At 46.9% G+C, this 21,523-nt stretch overlaps 3 protein-coding genes across 5 annotated transcripts; 1 reads left to right on the forward strand and 2 right to left on the reverse strand.

The window, feature by feature from the left end:
- The first annotated feature begins 256 nt into the window (after positions 1 to 256).
- Positions 257 to 5,653, forward strand: cpsf3 (cleavage and polyadenylation specific factor 3). The gene is made up of 18 exons (XM_067242400.1): positions 257 to 403; positions 725 to 788; positions 898 to 995; positions 1,121 to 1,249; positions 1,379 to 1,556; positions 1,800 to 1,889; positions 2,056 to 2,206; positions 2,312 to 2,487; positions 2,628 to 2,786; positions 3,037 to 3,183; positions 3,323 to 3,475; positions 3,583 to 3,691; positions 3,829 to 3,927; positions 4,226 to 4,320; positions 4,427 to 4,514; positions 4,616 to 4,682; positions 4,870 to 4,966; positions 5,057 to 5,653. Exons 1-18 carry the CDS (start codon positions 333 to 335, stop codon positions 5,156 to 5,158), a joined length of 2,073 nt encoding a protein of 690 aa, XP_067098501.1. The 5' UTR covers positions 257 to 332; the 3' UTR covers positions 5,159 to 5,653.
- On the reverse strand, positions 5,649 to 12,783 carry adam17b (ADAM metallopeptidase domain 17b). 3 transcript variants are annotated; one of them, XM_067242397.1, is made up of 18 exons: positions 12,478 to 12,783; positions 12,099 to 12,231; positions 11,753 to 11,886; positions 11,550 to 11,638; positions 11,033 to 11,222; positions 10,233 to 10,363; positions 9,956 to 10,019; positions 9,744 to 9,865; positions 9,495 to 9,639; positions 9,303 to 9,394; positions 9,056 to 9,208; positions 8,649 to 8,848; positions 8,293 to 8,396; positions 7,909 to 8,043; positions 7,648 to 7,775; positions 7,402 to 7,569; positions 7,144 to 7,200; positions 5,649 to 7,049 (listed from the first exon to the last, which is right to left on the reverse strand). In XM_067242397.1, exons 1-18 carry the CDS (start codon positions 12,563 to 12,565, stop codon positions 6,618 to 6,620), a joined length of 2,565 nt encoding a protein of 854 aa, XP_067098498.1. In that variant the 5' UTR covers positions 12,566 to 12,783; the 3' UTR covers positions 5,649 to 6,617. The 3 variants fall into 3 exon arrangements, with proteins under 3 accessions (XP_067098498.1, XP_067098497.1, XP_067098500.1); XM_067242396.1 differs by having other exon boundaries at positions 9,744 to 9,854; positions 9,933 to 10,019; XM_067242399.1 differs by having other exon boundaries at positions 9,744 to 9,854; positions 9,933 to 10,019; positions 12,099 to 12,175; positions 12,478 to 12,555.
- A 757-nt stretch (positions 12,784 to 13,540) lies between these two features.
- Positions 13,541 to 21,317, reverse strand: ywhaqa (tyrosine 3-monooxygenase/tryptophan 5-monooxygenase activation protein, theta polypeptide a). Its single transcript, XM_067242401.1, has 6 exons — positions 21,175 to 21,317; positions 20,117 to 20,535; positions 16,586 to 16,709; positions 15,351 to 15,514; positions 14,908 to 15,003; positions 13,541 to 14,617 (listed from the first exon to the last, which is right to left on the reverse strand). Exons 2-6 carry the CDS (start codon positions 20,408 to 20,410, stop codon positions 14,558 to 14,560), a joined length of 738 nt encoding a protein of 245 aa, XP_067098502.1. The 5' UTR covers positions 20,411 to 20,535; positions 21,175 to 21,317; the 3' UTR covers positions 13,541 to 14,557.
- Positions 21,318 to 21,523: the final 206 nt, after the last annotated feature.

Here is a 21,523-nt window from a genome sequence, read left to right on the forward strand (position 1 = left end):
TTTTGTGATCATGCAATAATTAATTGACAATTGTTTATTTGAAACTGATTATATATATATTCAGCAGTGCAAACTTGCAAAGAAGACTGAAACATGGAGTAATTCGTTTAAGCACTTTTGTAAAATTTAAGTACTAGGCTTATTGTTTTACAAAATTAGAGGCAAGAAGACGATAACGGAACCATTGAAACTACCGGTGAGACGGACATAATTTGACACTGGACCGGAAGTATCTCTGTTGGCGTGCGCCGCTGATTTGCACAACTTTTAGGAGAAATGTTGATGATCTACTAAACGTACTTATTCAGTTTTTAGTTTATTTTGCTGAAAATATGGCCACAAAACGTAAAGTTGATGTAACGGTACCAGCCGAGGAGAGTGACCAGCTCCTCATCAGGCCTCTGTAAGTTCTCAACAACGTTAACTTACAATAAGTAGCATAGCTAGCTAACGTAAGCTTACTATCGATATTGCACAGTTGTGACAACAAACAATAAGCGTAATCACAGTGCACATGGTTAGATATCTCTAGCTATCTTAGTATTCTGTTAACCTGAGCTCTGTTAGAATAGCTAGCTTGTTTTATTGTTAACGAGGTCATTAACTAGCTAGCTAGTTGGTTATCCACCATCATTGCAGGTGTACAATAAACACTCAAGGCTAGCTGACGTTACTGTTATCTTGGAAAAGTTCTTGACTCACGCTTGGCTGTTGTCTTACTCAGGGGAGCTGGTCAGGAGGTGGGACGGTCATGCATCATTCTGGAGTTCAAAGGCCGAAAAATCATGGTATTAAAAGAACAGAGACGCTTACGGCTGACGCTGTCAAATGTAACATTTTATTGAGGTAGATTGAATGAGCAAGCATAAAATGCATGTGACCTACTGAAACTTTCAGCTGGACTGTGGAATCCATCCAGGCCTCGAAGGCATGGACGCCCTTCCATACATTGATTTGATCGATCCAGCTGAGATCGACTTGCTTCTTATCAGCCAGTGAGTGACCTTACCTCACCTAAGTGATGAGGATCTTGGACGATCAGTTTTTGATGATGTCTGTTGAACTGACTCGATTATATTATTTATACTAAACGTTCCTCCTTTCTTCTAAATCTCCTTAGTTTCCACTTGGACCACTGTGGAGCCTTGCCTTGGTTTCTCCAGAAAACCAGCTTCAAAGGAAGGACCTTCATGACCCATGCCACCAAAGCCATCTATCGCTGGCTGTTGTCTGATTATGTCAAAGTCAGGTAGACTACATTCTAACTGCCTTCCTTGTTTTTATTTGCTTCACAGAGGCTGTGTAATACAGTGCAATTCCAAGATGGCAGCTGAAAAAAAGAAGACAAAACGTTTCATTGTCACTTCTCCTTTTCTAGCAACATCTCTGCAGATGACATGTTGTACACAGAGACTGACCTGGAGGAGAGCATGGATAAGATCGAGACCATCAACTTTCACGAGGTGAAGGAGGTGGCGGGGATCAAGTTCTGGTGCTACCACGCCGGCCACGTCCTCGGGGCCGCCATGTTTATGATCGAGATAGCGGGCGTGAAGGTGAGATCTGAGAGTTCCACTCAGTAAAGACTTCTCCATGCTCATGTCATGTTACCTGTCACACAAGTTAAAATAATACATGAACTTCCCATATATGTATATAAGCTGTATGTTGACAAAGAAAAACATATTTCCGTCTTAATTCTGACCAATAGGTGTCAGTTTTGTGTCTCACACTGAAACAATAAACTTGCAGTAACGTGTGCTGACAGTTTGCTGCGTCGGATCTCTGTCTCTCCGTAGATTTTGTATACAGGAGACTTCTCTCGCCAGGAGGACAGACATCTGATGGCCGCAGAGATCCCCAGCGTCAAACCAGACATCCTCATCACAGTGAGTTTTAGCTGAAGCACACATGACACCACAACCGAGGACTAACACCACACTAGATGACCAACCACAGCAAAAGAGGCTGTAGTGGCACCATGCATCGCCCCTAAGCCCGGACCTCATCTAGTCTTGGTAATATGTTTGGTCATGGTTGTGTGTGTGCTCCCAGGAGTCCACGTATGGAACCCACATCCATGAGAAGAGGGAGGAGCGGGAGGCTCGCTTTTGCAACACCATCCATGACATCGTCAACCGGGAGGGCCGCTGCCTCATCCCTGTGTTCGCTCTGGGCCGAGCCCAGGAGCTGCTGCTCATCCTGGGTGAGACGGGGCCGCAGCTCCCCCTCCTCTGCTCACACGCCAACACTGGCCTGTGCGTCTGTAGGCACACACAGTACAGATGTACTCATTGTGTGTGTGTTTCAGATGAGTACTGGCAGAACCACCCGGAGCTCCATGACATTCCCATCTACTACGCCTCCTCGCTGGCCAAGAAGTGCATGGCCGTGTACCAGACCTACGTCAACGCCATGAACGACAAGATCCGCAAGGCCATCAACGTCAACAACCCCTTCGTCTTCAAGCACATCAGCAACCTCAAGGTGGGCGCTGGGCACGGAGCTCATCAGAACATGTATAGAACTTACCATCTTTTTAGTATCATATAAATACATGCACCCAGCCAGGTGATTGAATGATCTGTCCAGTCAAAGCTTATTCCAGAGTGCTCCTATCCCTCCAGAGCATGGACCACTTTGACGACATCGGCCCCAGCGTGGTGATGGCCTCCCCGGGTATGATGCAGAGCGGTCTGTCCCGGGAGCTGTTTGAGAGCTGGTGTACCGACAAGAGGAACGGGGTCATTATCGCTGGATACTGCGTGGAGGGAACCCTTGCAAAGGTGGCTGGTGTTTCCCTACTGACTGATGGTGTAGTATAACCTGAGTTAAAGTGTTCCTCTAAGTATATAGCGTAGTATAGTTTATAGTATATAGAGGTCTTTTATAATTATGTATTATAGAAACCTGGCATTTTTACATGTGCTTTGGAAAATAATTTACTTAATTTACTCTTTTTGTGTCATGGGCCATGCATGAAACTGGTCTGCTTTGGTCCAGTTCTGACCAGGCCTTTGTTCATTTTGTCCTCAGCACATCATGTCGGAGCCTGAGGAGATCACGACCATGTCAGGTCAGAAGCTGCAGCTGAAGATGTCCGTGGACTACATCTCCTTCTCCGCCCACACTGACTACCAGCAGACCAGCGAGTTCATCAGGGCTCTGAAGCCTCCTCACGTGGTATGAAATAACCCACACACATTCTGTAAAACAGAATTCCTTATTATTTAGGGGATTATTAGTTACGTTGCTTGTGTATGTTTGACACATTTCCAGAGTGTGAGTGTAATGTGAGACGTGTGTGTGTGTGTGTCTCCAGATCCTGGTGCACGGGGAGCAGAACGAGATGGCTCGTCTGAAGGCGGCGCTGATCCGGGAGTACGAGGACAACGACGAGGTCCACATCGAGGTGCACAACCCCCGCAACACGGAGGCCGTCACCCTCAACTTCAGGGGAGAGAAGTTGGCCAAGGTGAGGACCCCAAAACCTGCCCAAAAACTGGACACCTGGGGAGAGCTAGTCTCACATTCCCCACTTGTGGATGAAGGACAGGATGTGATGGTTGTGCTGTGCTGCAGGTGATGGGCTCGCTGGCTGATAAGAGGTGTGCTCAAGGCCAGAGGGTTTCTGGGATCCTGGTGAAGAGGAACTTCAGCTACCACATCCTCACCCCCTCCGACCTGTCCAGTGAGTACCACCACACACACACACAAAAGTCAGTCTGTGTCTCTGAGGTTGTGCCTGAGTGTTCTGGGCCAAGGACCAGGGCTTTGTCTGTGTCTTAACTGGATCAATTTCATCTGGAATAAAACCTCTCTCCCCAGACTACACAGAACTGGCTATGAGCACGGTGAAGCAGACCCAGGCCATCCCCTTCTCAGGCCCCATCTCCCTGCTGGTCAGCCAGCTACGCAGCCTGGCCGGTGGGTACCTTCATGCACCCCCAAATAAAATCCTCAATTAAATTAACTTTAACTTTAAAATTAACTACTATGCTCCATATATATACAGTATGTGCACCTTTATTTTCCTCTTATACTATATTCAAGATCTATTTATACTCCATATTTAGGCTCTAAGTTCATCTAAAGTCCCTATGTAGTCATCATTGCGGGCCTCGTACAGTCCAAACATGGATCCATGTACCTAGGTTCTCCTTGGTCTGCTGCCGTGTGTGGGTGAGGGAGGTTGTGATGGACGTGCTGTGTCATGTGACTGCAGGAGATGTGGAGGAGCTGGAGGGATCGGACAAGATCACCATAAAGATCTTCAAGAACATCACGCTGGTGCACGAGACTGGCATGGTGGTGTTGGAGGTGAGGTGGATGTGTTTGTGTGCCTTTTTAAACCGGACCAGAAATATATCGGGAAGGTGTTCGCTAATGTTTTATCACCCCCCCCCCCCCCCTGACGTCCCTCCAGTGGATCGCCAACCCTCTGAACGACATGTACGCTGATGCCGTCACCACCGTGGTTCTGGAGGTCCAGTCCAACCCCAAGGCCCAGAAAAGTCAGTATGCAGAACCTGCCTTTAGTCCCAGAACCTTCACAACCCCCCCTCCTAGTAGTTAGTCCCTAACTGATATTTCTTTTTGCTTGCTTCTCCTATAGTGGCTGAGCCCAAGCAGGAGGGAGTGGACATGGAGTTGTTCCTCCAGAGACTGGAGATCATGCTGCAGTAAGCACATACAAATATAAATAGTTTTATTGGACTACATTGCCAATGCTTGCCACCAATCTAGAGACTGCCGTGTTGGATGGTAGCACAACAAGAGTCTCCATGCATCTGTCCCTAAGCCCAGGCGGAGTCTAGTTTTCCTAATATGATCGGTGATCTTTGTTCATGGTTTCCACTACCTTCACAGAGACATGTTTGGAGAGGACTGTGTGGACTTCAAGGACAACAAGAACCCCACCCTGACTGTGGATGGGAACACCGCCTACATCAACCCAGAGACCAGAGTGAGTACGGGCCTCAGTGTGTCACCACACATTCCATATTCATCCATCTCTGTTCTGTGATGGCGTCCAACCCTGCTCCCCTGTGTGTAGACGGTGGAGTACGAGGAAGGCAGCACGGATGACGAAACGCTGAGGGAGATGGTGGAGCTGGCCGTCCAGCGCCTCTATGATGCCCTCAACCCTGTCATCTGAGGACTGCCCCCACCACACCCCACATCCATCCTCGATGGGCCCCCCAAAGCGAGCTTTGAACCCTGGAGGAAGATGGACCACTGCATACCCCCTGCTGGGCCTATAACACCTTCATGAGCACTTCCTGCCGTGTCATCACATCCTGTTAGCCCATGGGTTCACGTGATCGCGGGACTGTGCTGAGATCATGTACGGCATGTCACTTCCCTCACTGGTAGAGGAACACCATGAAATGTCAAGAACATTTGTAGTTTATGTTGATGAACTAATTACAATTCTGAATTGAATGCCATTGCTTGAAAAAAAAATTCCTTAATGTAGTTCTTGTGTACTTCTATTTTTCTTATTTCACAAAAAAGGAATCCTTGTTTGTGAACTCGTTGGTTCCAAAGGAATCTTCATCTTTCACTATGAACAAGATTTGTGCTGTGTCTTTACAAGTTATTTTGATAATTGATCAATGTTTGTATTTTTTTTTTTATAAAGCTTTCTGAGGCCAAATGTTTGTGCTTATTTATTTCAGTTTTCTCAGTGAGGTAAAACTGTGCAGTCACGAGACATCAGTTTCATTAAACACATTTTTGACACAGACAGTTAACACTATAAAAAGGATATCACAAGTGTTAGGAAGTGGCAGGAGTTGAAAATGACCCTGTGCTTTAGTGCAGAGGTGCTTCAGGACAGAGTGCAGAGGTGCAGAGACATCTCAGTGGGCTAGTCTGCTCAACACAGCTAGCTAAGATAAAGGAAGGAAGTGCTTATTGTACGTCACATGACCTCACTATGTAAGACATAATGACGTATACGTAAACATGTATGGTATACAACACATGAACAATGGCAAATGACAAAACTCATCCATCACAATGTATGGCAAGTGAGAACACATCACAAAATGTGGTAAATGACAATATGCATTCATATAGGAAATCCCAATGTATGGCAAATTACATGATAAAAACTACATAAAAATCAGTATTTCATACAACAACAAAAACATAAGGCACTATAAACAGTGAGGAGTGGTAAGTCGCATGAGGCTGTCACAACAGTAGAGATACATTTGCAAAGTTTCTGATTGTCAGAAGTCATTCTCAAAGACTGTAAATTGTCTCGAAAACAGTCCCTACAAAACAAAATGGCCACCCTTGTAACATTCAGCATATGAGCTTCAGATATGACCGTATATGGCTTATAACCCAATACACATAGCCCTATGGGTATGTTTTCAATTTACAATGCATGATGTCAAACTCAACATGAATCATTACGTAATTGTCATCCCACATATTAGATAATACACAAGTCCAGCTTGTTCTAGTTAAGGGGCCTGTTCTTTAGCTCCCCACACTCTTCCTACTCTAGTTCTTTTCTATCTCTACCCACTGCCTCCTGCACATACATACACACGCACACACACATACACACACACATCCATCGCTTTCTTTCGCCTTCTCACTCAGCACTCGGTCTCCTTGCTGTTTAGGCGTGCTTGCCTCTGCAGTCTGAACGACAGGGCCTTGTCGCTGCGTCCCAGCGGACGCACAGTCAGGTCCTCAAAGGAGCGCGAGGTGGAGCCCTTAGGCAGGGGAAAGGCTCCCAGGGCCTCAGTGTCCAGGTGGGAGTCCAAGCTGGGGTCCTCCTGGATGGTGGCCATGCGGGGGCTGTCCAGGGGAGGCTGGTTGGAGCCTGGACTGGGGATGGAGGCTGGGGCAGTGGCAGGACCTGCAGCCAGGGCTGGGGCCAGGGCTGGGGCTGAGATTGGGGGTGAGATTGGGGGTGTGCTGGTCTGCTGGGGGCCAGAGGCCTGGAAGCGCATGGCAGCTGAGAGAACAGAGGGCTTGAAGATCCTCACTGAGGATGAGTCCAGGCTGCTCAACAGCTCTGCATTCTGGGAATACAAACAGGGTGTTAGTGAGTGGGGAGGGGGGGGAGCATCTCCATGACAACAGCACATACTGTGATCCTGCCCGAGCAGAACTTACACTTGAGAAGAACATGGATTTGGTTGTCTGTTCATACTGCACGTCGAGTTTCTTGTCCTAAATTTCACACAAAATAGATGTTAGTGACAAACACAACCTGTGAACCATTTTACTCAAGCGCAGAGTCCAGTGCCGGTCCTTGCACATTTGGCGCCCTAGGCAAGGTTTGTCTCTACCGCCCCCCTCTTCATGCCTCCCCAGGCGGCTGCCTATGTCGCCTGTAGGAAGGACCGGCACTGGGAGAGCCTGTGCACATACCACATAGTGGACCAGGATACTGAGGGGGACCCAGAAGACGAGCGAGAACACCACCACTGAGCCCACAATGTTGTCGGCCAGGAACTTCCCGAAGGTGTTGATGTCCAGCTTGTCGATGAAATCCCACAGCCTCTCGATGACATCCTGGATCTCCTTCATACACTTTCCCTGAGAGGAAAAACAGGACTTCTAAATCCGAGCTTGGAGAAAGAAAAACAGGAGCTGAAAGGGGGTTAAAGGTCGTACCGCTCCGTCGCAGAACCCCACGGAGCAGGGTTTGCCCTTGCGGAGGTACACAAAGTTTTCCTTGTCATCCTGGTAGGGAGCGCACACTCCTTTGGCGCTGCGACAACACACTTTACAGGAGTTGGTGTCTAGGAGAGAGGAGAGGACTCATCCATTATTGGGCTGCGTCTTAAGTGTAAAACTTGGGTAACATCTCTCTTATGATCAAGAGTTTTGGGGAGGTCATCCCTGTGACCATCGTGGGCCATTTGAGCTGGGTACCGTTGCAGGCGCAGGAGTGAAGCTTCAGGACTGCCTCACAGAAGGGGATACACACTCCGCCCAGACACTCGCCGTTGTCCAGACACACCGTCTGGTCAGCAGCATTCTCAGGGAACGGACACTCGCTACTGTTTCCTGTTGGGGACAACAAGCGACCAACATAAAACATCTTAGACAACACCGGGACCAACATTTTGATCTTAAAAAGGTAAACACTTGTTTTTGCTTAAAGGCAGTTTGTTGTGTCACAAGACTGTGAGCTTGCTAGAAAATGACATGTGTTCCATGTGATCAATTTATCATTTTATTATCTGGCGGTATAGTGAGTAGTGTGCTGTGTTGATGAGCATCTCTCTCTGTCTCATCAGTGGGTAAAGGGCTCACCTGTACAGTAGGCCCTCCCCTTGCAAGTGGCATTGATGGGCTGCTGGCACACCTTACCCTTCACTTCATACTGGCAATCTCTACAGCACGCATCGTTCCTATCACTGCCATGGGGGGCGGGGCAAAAGAAGAAGAGAGAGAGAGAGAGAGCAAGAGAGAGAGAGAGAGAGAGAGAGAGAGAGAGAGAGAGAGAGAGAGAGAGAGAGAGAGAGAGGAAACAGATGGTCAACCGAGACAGCATCACAACCCGAGAAGCTGTTCTACATTTCTAGAAACATCCATCTCCCACACACCATCAACTCCTCTGCACCTGCCCCCTCAGCCCCCGCCAGCGATCAGAGGAGCAGCTGACCCACCTGCACTTGGCGTTGCCTCGGAGCTTACACTCAGACGTGCAGCAGCGGTCGTTGTGGATGTGCAGCAGCCCCGGGTCACACTCCTCCCCCTCCTCCACCCGAGAGTTCCCACACACGTTGATGTTCCTCTCCCGGAAACACACGGGGGCCTTGGCCCTCAGACGCATCACGATGGAGCTCTTACTGCAGTTAGAGAACAGCTGGGGGCGCCAAACACACCACCGGTACCACACGACTCGTGGTCAGTCAGTGAGTTCATATGAGAAGCATCCAGCTGTTCTTGTCACCTTAAATGCAACTGTCACGTGTAAATTACGATTCTACACTAAACACATACAAATATACAGCACATCGGTGGTGTACATCTGGCCCTGTAGAAGCTGTTTTGGGATGGAATGGAGGGTTACCTTGTTGTTAGAGTGGTCCCCACTCACAGCGATGGGGTACATGATATATTTGCCACCCTGATCCTCCCTGGGGGCGCAGTGGGGGATGTTATCTGGGTCGTGCTCCGCCCCAAAGTTATGGCCTAGCTCGTGGGTGGTCACCAGGTCTGCCTCCTGAGAAGACCAGATGGTACAAGCTCTGCTGATTGCTATCTGCTCTTTCAGACTTCAGAAAAAAAGGATCATTCGTACAGCTCCATTCACACACCTTGGTGAGAATCGTCTTCCCATAATTCATAGTGCTGGTTAGCCCTGTGTTGAGGTAGATCGATCTCTGCTCCGTTGCCGATGAAGGACACTCTGGAGGTGGAGAAACGAACCCTGAATGACCCCCAGAAATACAATGGGATATTCAACAGAGAAAAGCGTTAACCAGGGGTAACCTAACAAGGGGGCTTACTCTCTGAGCAGAGCCCACCAGGGACGCCTGGTCTGGAGGGGGCCACGTATGCCAGGCCCAGGGTCCCACCCTCAAAGTCCTGGTAAGTGAACAGGTGAGCCAGACACACTTTGGGTGCATGTTCAGCGATGTCTACGCTGAATTGCTGGAATGAGAGAACAAAGAAATAATGAGAATGAGAGAAAGGGGAAGAAATCGTGTCCTAATGTTGTGCAGAGTCATCCGGGTTGGGGTGAACTTTGAGTCTACCTCAAGGAGCATCTTCACATCCCATACATCCTCTCCCTCCACTGGACTGCCCACCATATTGAAGTGGGCAGCCCCAGGTTGCACAGAGGTGGGGCTCTTCTCAATGATGATCTGGTGAGGATCTTATGGGTAAGTAAACAGGATTGGCATTGGTGATTCTCTGAGTGATGTCATAACATAGATCTTCACCTGTTGGATCTGGACCCCATAACCTTTGAACTCGTCATCCCATGATGTGTTCCTGTAGATGTCGTCCACACGATCGATCAGCTCAATCTGCAACAGGTACACTCAGTAACCATAGGAACATTTTTGTAGGACGTTTCTGAAATTGTTGACAATCGTAAAAAATATCAATGAAACAGACACTGGCGACATGTTGTCTTTTGCAGATGTGTCACAAATTAATTGACAGCATTCATTCTATTCACATTTTAGGACTTTACATAAATTGTCCCTAATTCTGTTTATTGTAAAAACTGCCCACACCAGGTAGTTTAGGGTAGTGCTCTCCTCGTTGCGGCCCATGTGCTTGAAGAAACGGTGGTCCGCCACCAGAAGCAAAGGGCAGGTGTTCTTCTTGTGGTCATGAACATAACGCTTCTCTCTGACCGCAGACTCTGAGGACAGGAGAGAAAAGGAGAACAGAGAACAGAGGAGAGGAGACAGAATACAACTCATCAACTTCCCTCAATCTGCACCTCCTACAGCCTCTACAGTTATGTCATCATCACCTCCCTCTGGTACCACACCCATATAATTAACCTCCCATGTATAATTGATAAGAGCAATGAGGGTATGATGATTAATTTAACTCTAGTGGAATATGTCGCCTGAGTGAGACAGAACGTAAGCTGGGAGCTGGAACACACTGCCTGAAGAACACCTTCGAATTATGAACGTCCTTTATAAATATAGAGACAGACATTTTTGAGGTGGTACACAGGTCAGCACAGGGACAGGATATGGCAATCTTTTTCCACTGAGGAAGCTCTGCTTCCCTCACTCCACTGAGGCTGGAGGAAAAGCAGAACAATAGGACACTCACGCCATGTGTCTGTTGCTGTGATGTATGACCGGAGATTCAATCAGCTTAAATCACTGACTGGAGCACGGTAGAAATCTCACCGTGTTGCACACACCCACGCACCACGCACAGACACACACCCACGCACCACGCACAGACACACACCCACGCACCACGCACAGACACACACACATGCACCCCCGCTGTCCACGTGCCTTCATCCCACTCTCACACACGCCCTCCTTTCTAATCTCGAGCTCACCCTTTCCCTGGCTTTTCTCCTCCTCTGCCGGTAGGCTGGAGATAATGCTCTCAGGAAGTAGGTCGTTGGAGTTTGCGTTTACGTAGCCACAGACGTTGGGCGAGCCCAGCCGGCTGATGTTCCTAATGTCCTCAGAGCGGTATACCAGCAGACGGCCATCAGGGGGCGTCCCTGTGAAGCGCCACAGGGGCTGGGGAGAGGGGGGAGAGAGACATAGACAGAGAGAGAGAGAGAGAGAGAGAGAGAGAGAGAGAGAGAGAGAGAGAGAGAGAGAGAGAGAGAGAGAGAGAGAGAGAGAGAGAGAGAGAGAGAAAAAGGGAGGGAGGGAGGGAGGGAGGGAGGGAGGGAGGGAGGGAGGGAGGGAGGGAGGGAGGGAGGGAGGGAGGGAGGGAGGGAGGGAGGGAGGGAGGGAGGGAGGGAGGGAGGGAGGGAGGGAGGGACACCAACATCTTCTCTTAGTCTTAGGCTTAGGAGTGAGTTTGTGTTTCGAATTCTCCTTTGATGAGAAGGAGCGTACCTCTATGTTGTACTCTGTCTCGTCAGTGAGGATGTGTGCAGAGAATTCACCATCATCAATGTGTGCCTGCACACGAGAGTTCTCCTCTCCTTTTAAATGGATATAGGATGGTAAGTAGCTATGACATATGTAATCAGACACTCCAATTCAGACATTTTAGGGCTTTTTAGAAATTGCTATTCAGGCCAACCTGTTTGTCTTACCAATGACATGTCCGGTAAAGTAGTTCTGTCTGTTGACATCATACCTCTCCTTTCTACCATCCTCGTTCACAAACACTACCCTGAAGTCATCTGTAAACAGCTCTGTGTTTGTCCTCAGGTACAACTTGAAATGTCTGAAAAGACAACAAAGACACTGATTCCAAGGTCAACTACAACACTCCAATTAGAGAGGACACAAACAGAACAGAATACACTCAGACCATGATTGATTCAAATAACCAGTTACTTGAAGAGTATATTTCATATACTTGTAATTGAAAAAGGTCAAACTTTCCACATGCAAACAGATGCCTCAGTAGAAGGGTCTTTGCGATAGTATTATTACCTCTGCAAGGCTGTGAAACTCAGCAGTTTTTCAACATGGGTGTGTGTCTGGATGTCCCGCTTTCTGACTGAGTGGGTCTGGAGATTGGCAATAGGTAAGACTTCAAAGTCTGTCAGCATTATGCTGAGGGTGTCTGAAAGGCGGGTAGTGACACTCACTTAGTTTATTGATCCAAATCAGCTGTTTTATAAACCAGACGGATTTTGTATTGATCCAAACAGATCGAAGTTATTACACTTTTCACGAAAATATGTTTACCTACTCGCAAATTATCTATAGGCAACTCGGCAGCTGTGGATGTAACACAGCTGTGTTATTGTGTTAAGTCATGAGTCATTCATACACTCTAGTTTAACGGAAAATCAAGTTTGTATATTACCATGTTCACGGTCTTCAACATCCGCAGGCGGTTTTGTCCAACAATTAGTTAGTAATCGAGTGAATAGAAACAAAAATATTAGTCTCATGTCGACATTTGTGATTACAATTAATTGTCAAAAGCTCCTATCACTCGGCTGAACAGTTTCTTTGCTCCTTATGAGTTCTTCTCTTGACTTGCTTTTATGTGTAAGTTTAAGCACCAAACGGGTGAAAATGTAACAAATTTCAGTCACTGTAACAAACTAAATCCGATTCTTAATGTGTTTCGCGTGTCTCTAATGTAACAATTTTTCGTGTTCAGAGCGAGCGCCTGTACACCCGGAAGTACTGTAAACTCGGTAAAAAAAAATGCTGCTATTACAGACGGATATAAAAGGACGGATATCACTCCATTATCTCCATCAATGAACGAGCTGTCGTTTACATCCACTTGGATCTTTAGAAACTAGGAAATAAATGTAGACTTGCAATTCGGATGCAAAAAATTGTGGCGTTAGTCATCAGCTCTTACATAAGAATAATAAAGCTTTAGCAGGGGGATTGCAAACTGAGCGACATCTGCGCAGATCTATTTTTAATGCTTGGACATCTTATCTCAACGTCAGCATGTCCATTTAATTCGGTGTTTGTATCCAGGCAATGCCCCGTTTTTAGACCTGTAGGCTACCATGTAAGAAACCAAAAACGAATCTTACACAGCGTAGCCTCCCTCAGGTGGTCTAAGATACTCTGTTCTGAGTAATATGTCACTGAGGTGGTCGAAAAATTCACGCAGGGTGTGAGTGGTTTCTGAAAGCCTGCTATACTCAGAGGTCTCAGCCGGTCTATTAATAATGTTTCTGAGCTTTTATGCATCTGAACTTCGCAGTGGTAATTCTGAAGTGGCCTAAAGTGACTCACAGTCACTTTCTCATTTTACATGCTTGACTTTAAATTACTATATACAATGTCTCACTAAACATTGATATGCAGGAATCATCCTAATGTAAATGTACATGACACAAAGAGTTAGATGTTTCTCACATAAGTGAAACTAATTTAAAGACACATAAAAGGTATGGTTTATAAAATGTAATTTTTTTTAATTCATGTTACATAGCTGTTACATAGGGCATTAAACATTTTCACAAGGCTTTGGGGACTACAATCAATGATTAGCAAAAACACAAGTGGTCCGAATTTCTAATGACAATCACTGGACAAACCATACACCCTCTCACAAGTGCACAAACCTGCAATGAAAAGGTCTTAAACAAGTGGGACTTGTGTATGCGCAATATTAATTTCCATTCCAGTGTACGTTGCAAAAATGGCCATGCATGTACTTTTAGTTTTTTAATCTTTTTTTTTTTTTTTTGGTCTTAAAGTGCCACCTTTTCCTTGTCAGACATGCTACCAAGTAACACTGAGGTGAATATTATGAACAAGGTGGAGAGGGGGGGGGGGGGGGGGGATTTTCATGACCTTCCAGAGAGACCATCTGTCACAAGAGACCATGGCCTGTTGGATTTGTTCTACAGAGATGCTTGTGGTCTTGCTACTTAGCTTGAGAACAATGGCCTCAGGAGGAGTGTTCAAGTTTACATACGACACTAGGCAGGTGTTTACAGGGCCATGTCTGGGAGATAGAGGTCTACCAACATTCCTGTCAAATTTGAGGATGGGGTGACAGTGTTGTCATCCCTTCCTCAACATGGACGCATACAAGCCCGCCTAGATACAAACCTCAATCTCTCTCTCCTTCCTTCCTTCATTGTCAGTCTCATGTCAAACAGACAGTTGATGTTAACGTTAGGTGAAGCTAGTAATCCTTTTCTAGAGCAGAAACAGTACATCGGGGAGGCCAGGACAAACACCAACTCAAGAATGGAGATATCACGTTATTCATTTAGCCTCTTCATACCAAAAGCAGAGTGGTGAAAACTAAAATGATTTGAATTTCCACACATACACAGCTCCATGGCGACAACGAACTTTCAATACTATAATCATTTCAAGTGGAACAACAAGGAATGAAGATGTGTAAAAAGGTTTCTTTTTTGTCTTTTTATTTTTCTGTGAGGAGGACAGGGGGCGCTCTAGTTCTCTCCTCCTTCTCCAGCCTCTGCCTCATCTGCTGCATTGTCAGACGTCCATAGCTGCAGAAAGTAGAGGGTGGGGGGGGACAGCATGCATAAAGCACTTTGTTACTGTGTACAAAACACCCCTTACATGACATCAGTGAATCACTACCACATGACTGAGCACGATCTTAAGAAAAAGGAACTGCCTCATTTGGAAAATACATCAGATCAATAGTGAAAATGCTGGGGAGGTGCAGTGGTTTGTGTGTGCGTCCGCGCGTGCGTGCGTGGGGGGGGGGGGGGGGGGGGGGGGGGTGCAACGCCACAACTTTCTGCAGCACTGGGAGGAGGCCAGAGGGTCTTACTGTGAGGTTGTCCCTGAGCAGCTGCATGATGAGCGTGCTGTCTTTGTACGAGTCTTCACTCAGGGTGTCGAGCTCTGCGATAGCATCATCAAAGGCCTGCAAGCACACGCACGTACAGTGGTTCACATTAAGGTTGCACATTTCGTGCATTTTCCTTAACCGATAGTTGAACATGTTAACATCAATAATCGATTAATCATTAAGGACTAAAATACAAAATGCACAAACAATTTAAAGGAACAGCCGGAGATTGCGGCGGTAATGATGAATATATTGGGAACACTGGGGTGCAATTACTGCCATTTCTACACTGACAATGGAGACTACAAACGTTATCAGTTAATACATTTTGAACCGGTTAAATTATTAACAGCAAATAATCGAACAATGAACGTCCCTTGTTCACATACATATGAACGTGTGCGTCTACAGATGAACCTCACCTGCTTGGCCAGGGCACAGGCCTTTTCTGGAGAGTTGAGGATCTCATAGAAGAAGACAGAGAAGTTGAGTGCCAGGCCCAGGCGGATGGGGTGTGTGGGCTGCATGTCCTTCTTGCTGATGTCAAACGCCTCCTGGTAGGAGTCTTGAGAGTTGGATATCGTCTCTGAGGAAACAAGGAAGGAAGGCGACATTTAGATTGATGGCAGGGACAGTGACATTTGCAAAGGTTGAGAAACCAAGACTCAGACGATGTGACTAGTAGCAACGAGACAACGTAATGTGAAGAGGCCTCAGGGTACGAGTGGGATCACAGACATGGAGCCCATTTAGGCCACTGTCATTTCCTTAGCTGTCCAGTGTCCTGAGTCAGTACTGACCACTTCAACCATATCTGGGAGTGATAAATGAAGTACTGTGCTTAGAACCATCCCTTCCATAAAGCAACTTCACCTTTTTATCTTTAGTGCATAACTAATCTTCCTGCATTAGCTAGGCTACATGTCGCCCACATAGAAGCAAGTTAGTGAAACACTAAAGAGTAACTCAGTCGCCTAGTGCCAAGGAATTTCCTTCCGTTCTAGAGTGAAGTGAGGGTCATGCTGTTGTTGGGGGGAGAGGATTGACGGCTCAGACAGCAGTAATCCAGACTCGTATGATGTGTGGGGGTGGGGGGCAGACTTGGGAGCAAAGGGGCCTGACAGCAAGGCTGCAGAGGCCTGACTCACTGGGAGGGAGGGGCAGCCGGGTGAGGGAGAGCATGCTAGGGAACGTTCAGAAACACATCACCCATGTTTAGAGCCCAAACCCACCCAGCCTGAACTAAACAAACAAGCTTGTCGTCCCCTGGAGCGCACGTCTGGATGCAGCTCCAACACACACAGATCTAAGCAGAAGTCCTTCTAGCCAGAGAACAGCAGCTTGCTGGGTCAGGGATGCTTGAGTAAGAACATGGTAAATACCCTTGAGGTCCACAATCATTTCATGTGAAGAAAATTCCAGTCCAAAACTAGATTGCCTAACTACACTGGCCTCTGTCAATCTGGCAGCTGTCCTCAGAAATATTATAAAACATAAAAAAACATCAGCTAAATGAATAAGACGAAATGTATCTTACTTGACCATAGTAGCATATGCAGATGAAATTGTTCCATGTGCACCACCTCATTCCCACTGAAATACTGGGTATGTCCAGGGCAGAGCCTGGCCCCTGGTGTGAGACTAGGGCTGGACTTACCCTTCTTGTCGTCCACGGAAGCCACTTCGGCCAGGTATCTGTAGTAGTCTCCCTTCATCTTCAAGTAGAAGACTTTGCTCTCCGAGTTGGGGGCGTTGTCAATCAGGTATTTGCTCAGAAGTCCCTGTAAATTGATAGGGGAGAGAATTATTACAAGTCATTGTGCTTAGGCATCTACCACAATGTTACCAAGATGACAACACAGGACTTTGAAATGAGTCGTTAGTGGATATTACCACTTTAAACCAAGAAGACAGAAAAGACACTTTTGGAAAATGGGAGAGGAGGGGATAACCTGACATGTGTAAAACCCATAGATGTGGTTGGATATTTCTTTTGGTGGCACATTTATACAGACAGAGTTCTTAGTCACAGCCCCATGAAAAGAATAAGTCAAAAATCAGTTAAAAAGACAAAAGCAGTGTTGAGTGTAACCACTATGTAGTCATGGCTGCTGTACACAGGAGCCTAACCCCAGCCTCAGACTTGCCACACACTGGTTGTGGTAGAAACAAGTTCTGCTCAATGCTGGTGCAAGAAGTGCACAGGCCTACTACTGTCTTCCTGTGTGATCACAGTTCACAACTTCCCCTGAGGGAAAGGCCTGTAACATGCTTGTCCCCCATGCTTGGCTTTTGCCATGGTTAACGCTTCCTCGCCTCCAGTTAGGTCAGCACTGGTAGGAGAGATGAGATCATTGGTGTAAATCTGGCTCCAGCATCATGTCCGGGGTTGAACCCAGCTAGAGGTGACCCTGCACCGAGGGGAGCCTGGGTGGAGTCACCATCATACAGACTGGACTGACAATGATTAGTAGCGCCAGAAAGAGATCTAATTCACGACAACTAACCCCACAAGGTCAGCTATATGGGAGCGTGGGGCAGTCAACACAAGACTATAGTAAGCTGCATGTCCTGGAATAACACATGCTCTCCTGCTCGAGCACACGATCAGCTTTCCGCAGAGCTGGCGGCCCCAGGAACAGGGCAGGGCCAGCCGCATTTCCTCTCAGAGGCATCCTCACCACAGACATCCTGACGAGAGGCACCTCACACAGCCTACACTGAATGCAGACATTCAGAGCTATCACTGAATACACGCACACAAGTCAGTTTGCTTTCTGGTTCATAGTACTGGCACACACTTGATCATTTCTCTGCATTCTCATATCTTCCTGTTCCATCTTGTCCCTGGCAAGCGTTTGAGCTTGCTGTAGGGAGCTGCCTTCACGGAGCAGGAGAAGAGGAATGTGCACACCTGACATATGCAGAGATGAGAAGATGTATGAGAGCAGAAGGCAGGGCAGGGCACCTTACAGGGCACCGACAGCAGGGCAAGGCTTACCGTATTATTGATCAGGTTGAGACAACATAGCCCATGACATGTCTTTTCTTACAGGGTTTTTCTAGGTTAGTTCATTTAGGCTACACGTATCACATCTGTCACCAGGTTCTTCCACAATGTCCAGCAGCACTAATCACATTCAGTCCCTGAATCGTGTACCTGTGCCTCTCTGGAGAATGTAGCCTAACAGTATTAGGATTAGGTAATAAAGAGCCTGCACGCCGTGGCCCAGATGGGGGCCTGGAAGGGCGAGTCTACCAGATGGCCAGCGCAGAACTAGAGCACACAGATGCTGTCCTCAGAGCTCGCTCTGCAGGAGCCCCACCGGCACTCCATCCTGGATGAGGATGATGATGATGATGAGGAGTGCCAGGGTCAGTGCAGGAAGGTAGGGACAGGATGTGATGAGGCCACAGATGGGTGGCTTTTAAGGTCTCTGCAATACAGAGGTGCTATCTGCATTGCTTGCTAGCCTGCACAGAAAGCCAGTACCGCCACAGACCGGATCAAAGGGTGCGGATATAAGACGGAGCAATCTGGATTACTGTGGATCGGCTTTAAATTGGGTGTTCCAGCTCCCAGCTTGCTCTGGAATAGATAGACCACACTGAGATTTTCTTTCCCCATATGACTGTGCCCTTTCTGAACAGTCTTCCCAGCAGACATGACAAGCTACTCGAGAAATTGCTAGTGGTAAAGAATATTAGGACCCTCTAGCTATAGTGTGTGGGAGAACAGGAGTCAGTTCCCTTTTTGACAGGAAACCAGTGATGCTACCAAACCAACATCAACGTTCGTAGAGGTTAGGAGCAGTGAACGGAGCTTAAAACATGACGTTAGTCCATTTCACCCAGCAGCACTTGTGTGAAGGAAGTGCATTAGGCTTCAATAGCCTGTTTTGTTCTAAGGGCTCCTTTTCTATGGGGCCCTGATGTTCAGGACACCCCCATGGTTCGGAGGGGGATAAGCTGAACAATGCAGCTAAGCTTTCGCACAAACATCTCTTAATCCGCCGACGGCGATAATATCTGCGCCCTATTTTTAGCACTTCAACAACACACACTCTTCCTCAGCTCAGGTTTACTTTGCTGCAGGACAAGGTGACAACAGAGGATAGTCATACACATGGGCTGAGTCACACAGTAAGCTGATGGTAAGGTCAAGCACAGTATGACAGAGTGGGCCAGTATCCTTCAACACTTCCACATAGTACCCAAGAAGGCAGACACTGGATGTTTGGGACCAACACTAGGGGGCCACGATATGTAATCTTAGCAAAAAGACAAGTGCCGTTTGTCACCATGACCACCACACCCACTCGCAGGTGCAACAATAAACCTTTTGGCATGGAGACAACCGATAAGACAGAAACAGCAAACAGTTCAGATAGGAAGTTCAAAGCCAAGTAAGGCCCCCCCCCCCTCCTTCTAAGGACAAGGATGGTGCAATCCTAATTTAGTCTCTCTGCAGTATAGTAGAACCCTCCTGGTGGCCCAATTTTCACACTGTTCTGCCTCATTTCATTTAGCATATCAACTCCTGCCAGCGAAAGAGATTCACGCGAAATGTCCTCCTTCCAAACAGGACCACTCATGTTAAGATTATCTGAACAGTAAATTCTCACTCAGTCAGACAAACCCTGATTGAGTATTCTCTGCAATTTCCAAGAGAAACGGTTGGGGGTGGGGGAGAGGTGCAGCTTTCTGCCTGCAACAGATATATTGATTCTGGGCTGTGAGTAGAGAAGGTAGGTCATTCCACTGCACCACTGCTCACAAAGAATAAATTGGTGCAGCCTTCCAGCAGTTTTAGATGAAAATCACTATGGCAAAAGCAAAAGTCTGTGAATGAAAATACTTCCTTGTGAAAAATTATGACTGCCATTGTCTAACGTGACAGTGAGTATTACAGATGCCAATTGTCATTTGTAGTATAGCAAATCTGCAATTTTTATTACAATTGTATCAACATCAAGTGAATAGTGCCTCACTTAAACCATGCTACTTTTTATACCCCGAGTGACCCCATTTGTTGCTTGTGCTAAACCCCCAGGCTTGGAGATGATTTCATTCTAACGTCGTCACTCTTCCTGTCCTTTTTTCCAAATAGGCATTACAAAATGGCTCAATTGATAAATGCTAATCCTTGTGATTTTGAAACATGGCTACACGGCTCGACAATACTTACCAATACATCGTTGCAGATCTCTCGCAGCTCCGACTCCACCTTCTCCCGGTACTCCTTGACCATTTGAAGCTTTTTGTCGCTCCCCTCAGTTTTCTGCTCGATAGCGGAGATGACCCTCCATGCTGACCTACGAGCTCCGACAACGTTCTTGTAGGCAACTGACAGCAGGTTTCTCTCCTCGCATGTCAGGTCCGCTCCCTGCTCCGTTACATTTTTCATAGATGCTGCCATGTCGTCGTAACGCTCGGCCTGCTCGGCTAGCTTGGCTTTCTGAATCAGCTCCGTTTTATCCATGTCTATGTAATGTGTTCAAATTGTCGCTCGCAATTAACTGTTCAGTCCAAAGAGAAGGGAGAGGGACAACCGTTTGGAGCAATAAGGTGAAGATCGTGAGAATATCAGTAATCCTGTCAGAGCACCTGGAAAGACGGGGACAAACAAATTATTACTAATCTGTCGTAATGGAAAAATCATAAAAATGTGGCGAACCAGATAAAATCAACTTCCAACTGCTGCGGATGCTGCTGCTGATGCTTGACAGCCAATAATGCTGGCCTGCAGCATTACTGCGCCTTCCATTTGTTACTACTGTAACGCTACATTGCTTATCCATCATTGTCAGACTAAATCACATAGCTACAATTAATTAACGTAAAAGTAGTTTAGAGTTACCTTCCCTGCTAACTAACTGTCCTTCAGGGAAATAGTGTTGGCTGGTTTGTACCAAATACGAACGCAATGCTAGCTACAAAGCCAATGTTAACTATTAACGTAGTACTGGTAGCTTGTGGAATACTAAAATAACTTAACTAGCACTTCGCTAGATAAGACAAAATAGCTTGCAACGTTTGCTAGCTAGTTTAGCTAGCTACTATCCCACGAGACGCCCCGGCCTGACGGATTTGGCTGCACTGACAGCAAAGGATTTACTACTTAGTAGGCTGGCTACACCGTGGCTTTAACGCGCAGATATTTAACATTACCAAACGTCACTTTACGTTTATTAACAAAATAAATAAATAAAATGTCAAGTTAATCACCAACAAATTCATCTTTACCAGATAAAGTATTTTCTCTCCCAAGCTTGAGATGTTTCCGAGCCGCCCCTCCGTGTAAGCTCTCAGCTCTGGGTGGAATAAAATTGTACGCCTTCAACCAACCCTGACCAGAAGGCGTTTCCAATACAAAGTTCGCCCAATGATACCTCGGTATTGTGAAGGACCTACCGTTATCACTCAAAATGATAACCAGTAGGGCTATAGCGCGGGGAAAGAAGGCAGACTTTGGAAGCCACGGGGTCTCCTCTTATTAGAGCAAGGGAGATGACGTCATCATTGCCATGGATATTCACCCTTGCACACACACGCGCGCGCGCGTGCACACAAGTAGCCAGAATCAGTCTGAATC

The sequence above is a fragment of the Osmerus mordax genome, chromosome 8, assembly GCF_038355195.1.
Source record: "Osmerus mordax isolate fOsmMor3 chromosome 8, fOsmMor3.pri, whole genome shotgun sequence".
Lineage (NCBI taxonomy): Eukaryota > Metazoa > Chordata > Actinopteri > Osmeriformes > Osmeridae > Osmerus > Osmerus mordax.

Bases quoted from the DNA above. Each gene is read 5' to 3' on its own strand.
- cpsf3 (XM_067242400.1), top strand. From the start codon at position 333: ATGGCCACAAAACGTAAAGTTGATGTAACGGTACCAGCCGAGGAGAGT. The intron at 4,321-4,426 runs GTGAGGTGGATG...ACGTCCCTCCAG, and splicing joins CTGGCATGGTGGTGTTGGAG to TGGATCGCCAACCCTCTGAA. The intron at 4,683-4,869 runs GTAAGCACATAC...CTACCTTCACAG, and splicing joins AGACTGGAGATCATGCTGCA to AGACATGTTTGGAGAGGACT.
- ywhaqa (XM_067242401.1), bottom strand. From the start codon at position 20,410: ATGGATAAAACGGAGCTGATTCAGAAAGCCAAGCTAGCCGAGCAGGCC. The intron at 16,710-20,116 runs GTAAGTATTGTC...ATCAATTTACAG, and splicing joins AGATCTGCAACGATGTATTG to GGACTTCTGAGCAAATACCT. The intron at 14,618-14,907 runs GTAAGACCCTCT...TACTTTCTGCAG, and splicing joins TGCTCAGGGACAACCTCACA to CTATGGACGTCTGACAATGC.
- adam17b (XM_067242396.1), bottom strand. From the start codon at position 12,565: ATGAGACTAATATTTTTGTTTCTATTCACTCGATTACTAACTAATTGT. The intron at 8,044-8,292 runs GTGAGCCCTTTA...TGTCCCCAACAG, and splicing joins GGGGAGGGCCTACTGTACAG to GAAACAGTAGCGAGTGTCCG. The intron at 7,050-7,143 runs GTAAGTTCTGCT...TTGTATTCCCAG, and splicing joins AATCCATGTTCTTCTCAAGT to AATGCAGAGCTGTTGAGCAG.